The sequence below is a fragment of the Montipora foliosa genome, chromosome 4, assembly GCF_036669935.1.
Source record: "Montipora foliosa isolate CH-2021 chromosome 4, ASM3666993v2, whole genome shotgun sequence".
Classification (NCBI taxonomy): domain Eukaryota; kingdom Metazoa; phylum Cnidaria; class Anthozoa; order Scleractinia; family Acroporidae; genus Montipora; species Montipora foliosa.
This window is the reverse complement of record NC_090872.1, coordinates 30126661-30127631: the sequence shown is the minus strand read 5'-3', so window position 1 is coordinate 30127631 and position 971 is coordinate 30126661. Positions and strand designations below refer to the sequence as shown.

General features: G+C 42.1%; 1 protein-coding gene across 3 annotated transcripts in view; it reads left to right on the top strand.

Annotated features, from left to right (window-relative positions):
• The window catches only part of LOC138000578 (uncharacterized), a 30660-nt gene extending 29689 nt beyond the window's left edge, over positions 1–971 (top strand). For all 3 annotated transcript variants that reach the window (XM_068847088.1, XM_068847089.1, XM_068847090.1), the window contains exon 31: positions 527–971. In XM_068847088.1, coding sequence (XP_068703189.1) covers positions 527–722 — 196 coding nt within the window. In that variant the 3' untranslated portion in view covers positions 723–971. The remainder of the gene's footprint in view (positions 1–526) is intronic.

Sequence of the window (971 nt, the reverse complement as noted above, 5' to 3'; positions counted from 1 at the left end):
CTCTCGCACTCGTAAATAGCCAACTGGTTTGCCTCTGGCCAGTTGGGATTCTTAACAGTTGTTGTTGTTGTTCTGTTCTGTCGTTTCGTTGTGTTTCATTGGCCCTGAAAAGCCCCTATGGGGAGCGCTCAATTAAGTATGTATTGTATTGCATTTGCGAGAATGCCAAATTTCGACAATTCCATTTCCAGCGATATAGCGGTGTCCTTCAGCTTCCACTTCAGCTTAGTGGAAGAGCATAAGGTCATACGTTAGACCCACGCAAGGAACATTCAGTTTTCTCCTGGTATCTCCGAATTGCAATTGCAAAAAGAGCCAATCTGTTCCAAACACGATTACTTCAGCGTTAGGAAAGCGGCGTGTGAGTTTTCGTCTAACCACCCAGAGAATCAGAGCAAAGCCTCATTGTCGTAATGGGATCAGTTGACTTTTCTGTCCATGGAAAGGCAAGCGTAACTGATTTCCTTAATTGCGCTCAACGTCTCTCATTTACTTAACCTACCTCTTGCGTTTTCTTGCTTTTCAGAAAATATGTACCAGAGTTAAGGAACGTTCCCACAGAATTCGTCTTTGAGCCTTGGCTGGCACCACTTGACTTGCAGCGGTATTGCGGCTGTGTGATTGGTCGAGATTATCCTGCCCCAATTGTCAATCATCTGGAGCAGCGTGTCATTTGTGTACAGCGCATGCGTGAGATGGCGCTCAAGTTGACTTCCTACTAAGTTTGTGTTGTTGACGAAACTTTTGACGAAAATTGTCGTTGTAACCCAGCTCAGGCTCCTTAAAAATGCAAGTTTTAAGTGAAATTGAAGCTAATAATTAAAGGTAATTTGACTAGTGAAGGAGCTTCGTTTTGCGATTATGTAAACTTGAAGGGAAACGCGTGATAAAAATATATAGCTACAACTTTGTGTATCAGTGCATGAATAAAAAATACATTCAAGTGAGAGAAAAAATCACGTTTTTGTTTT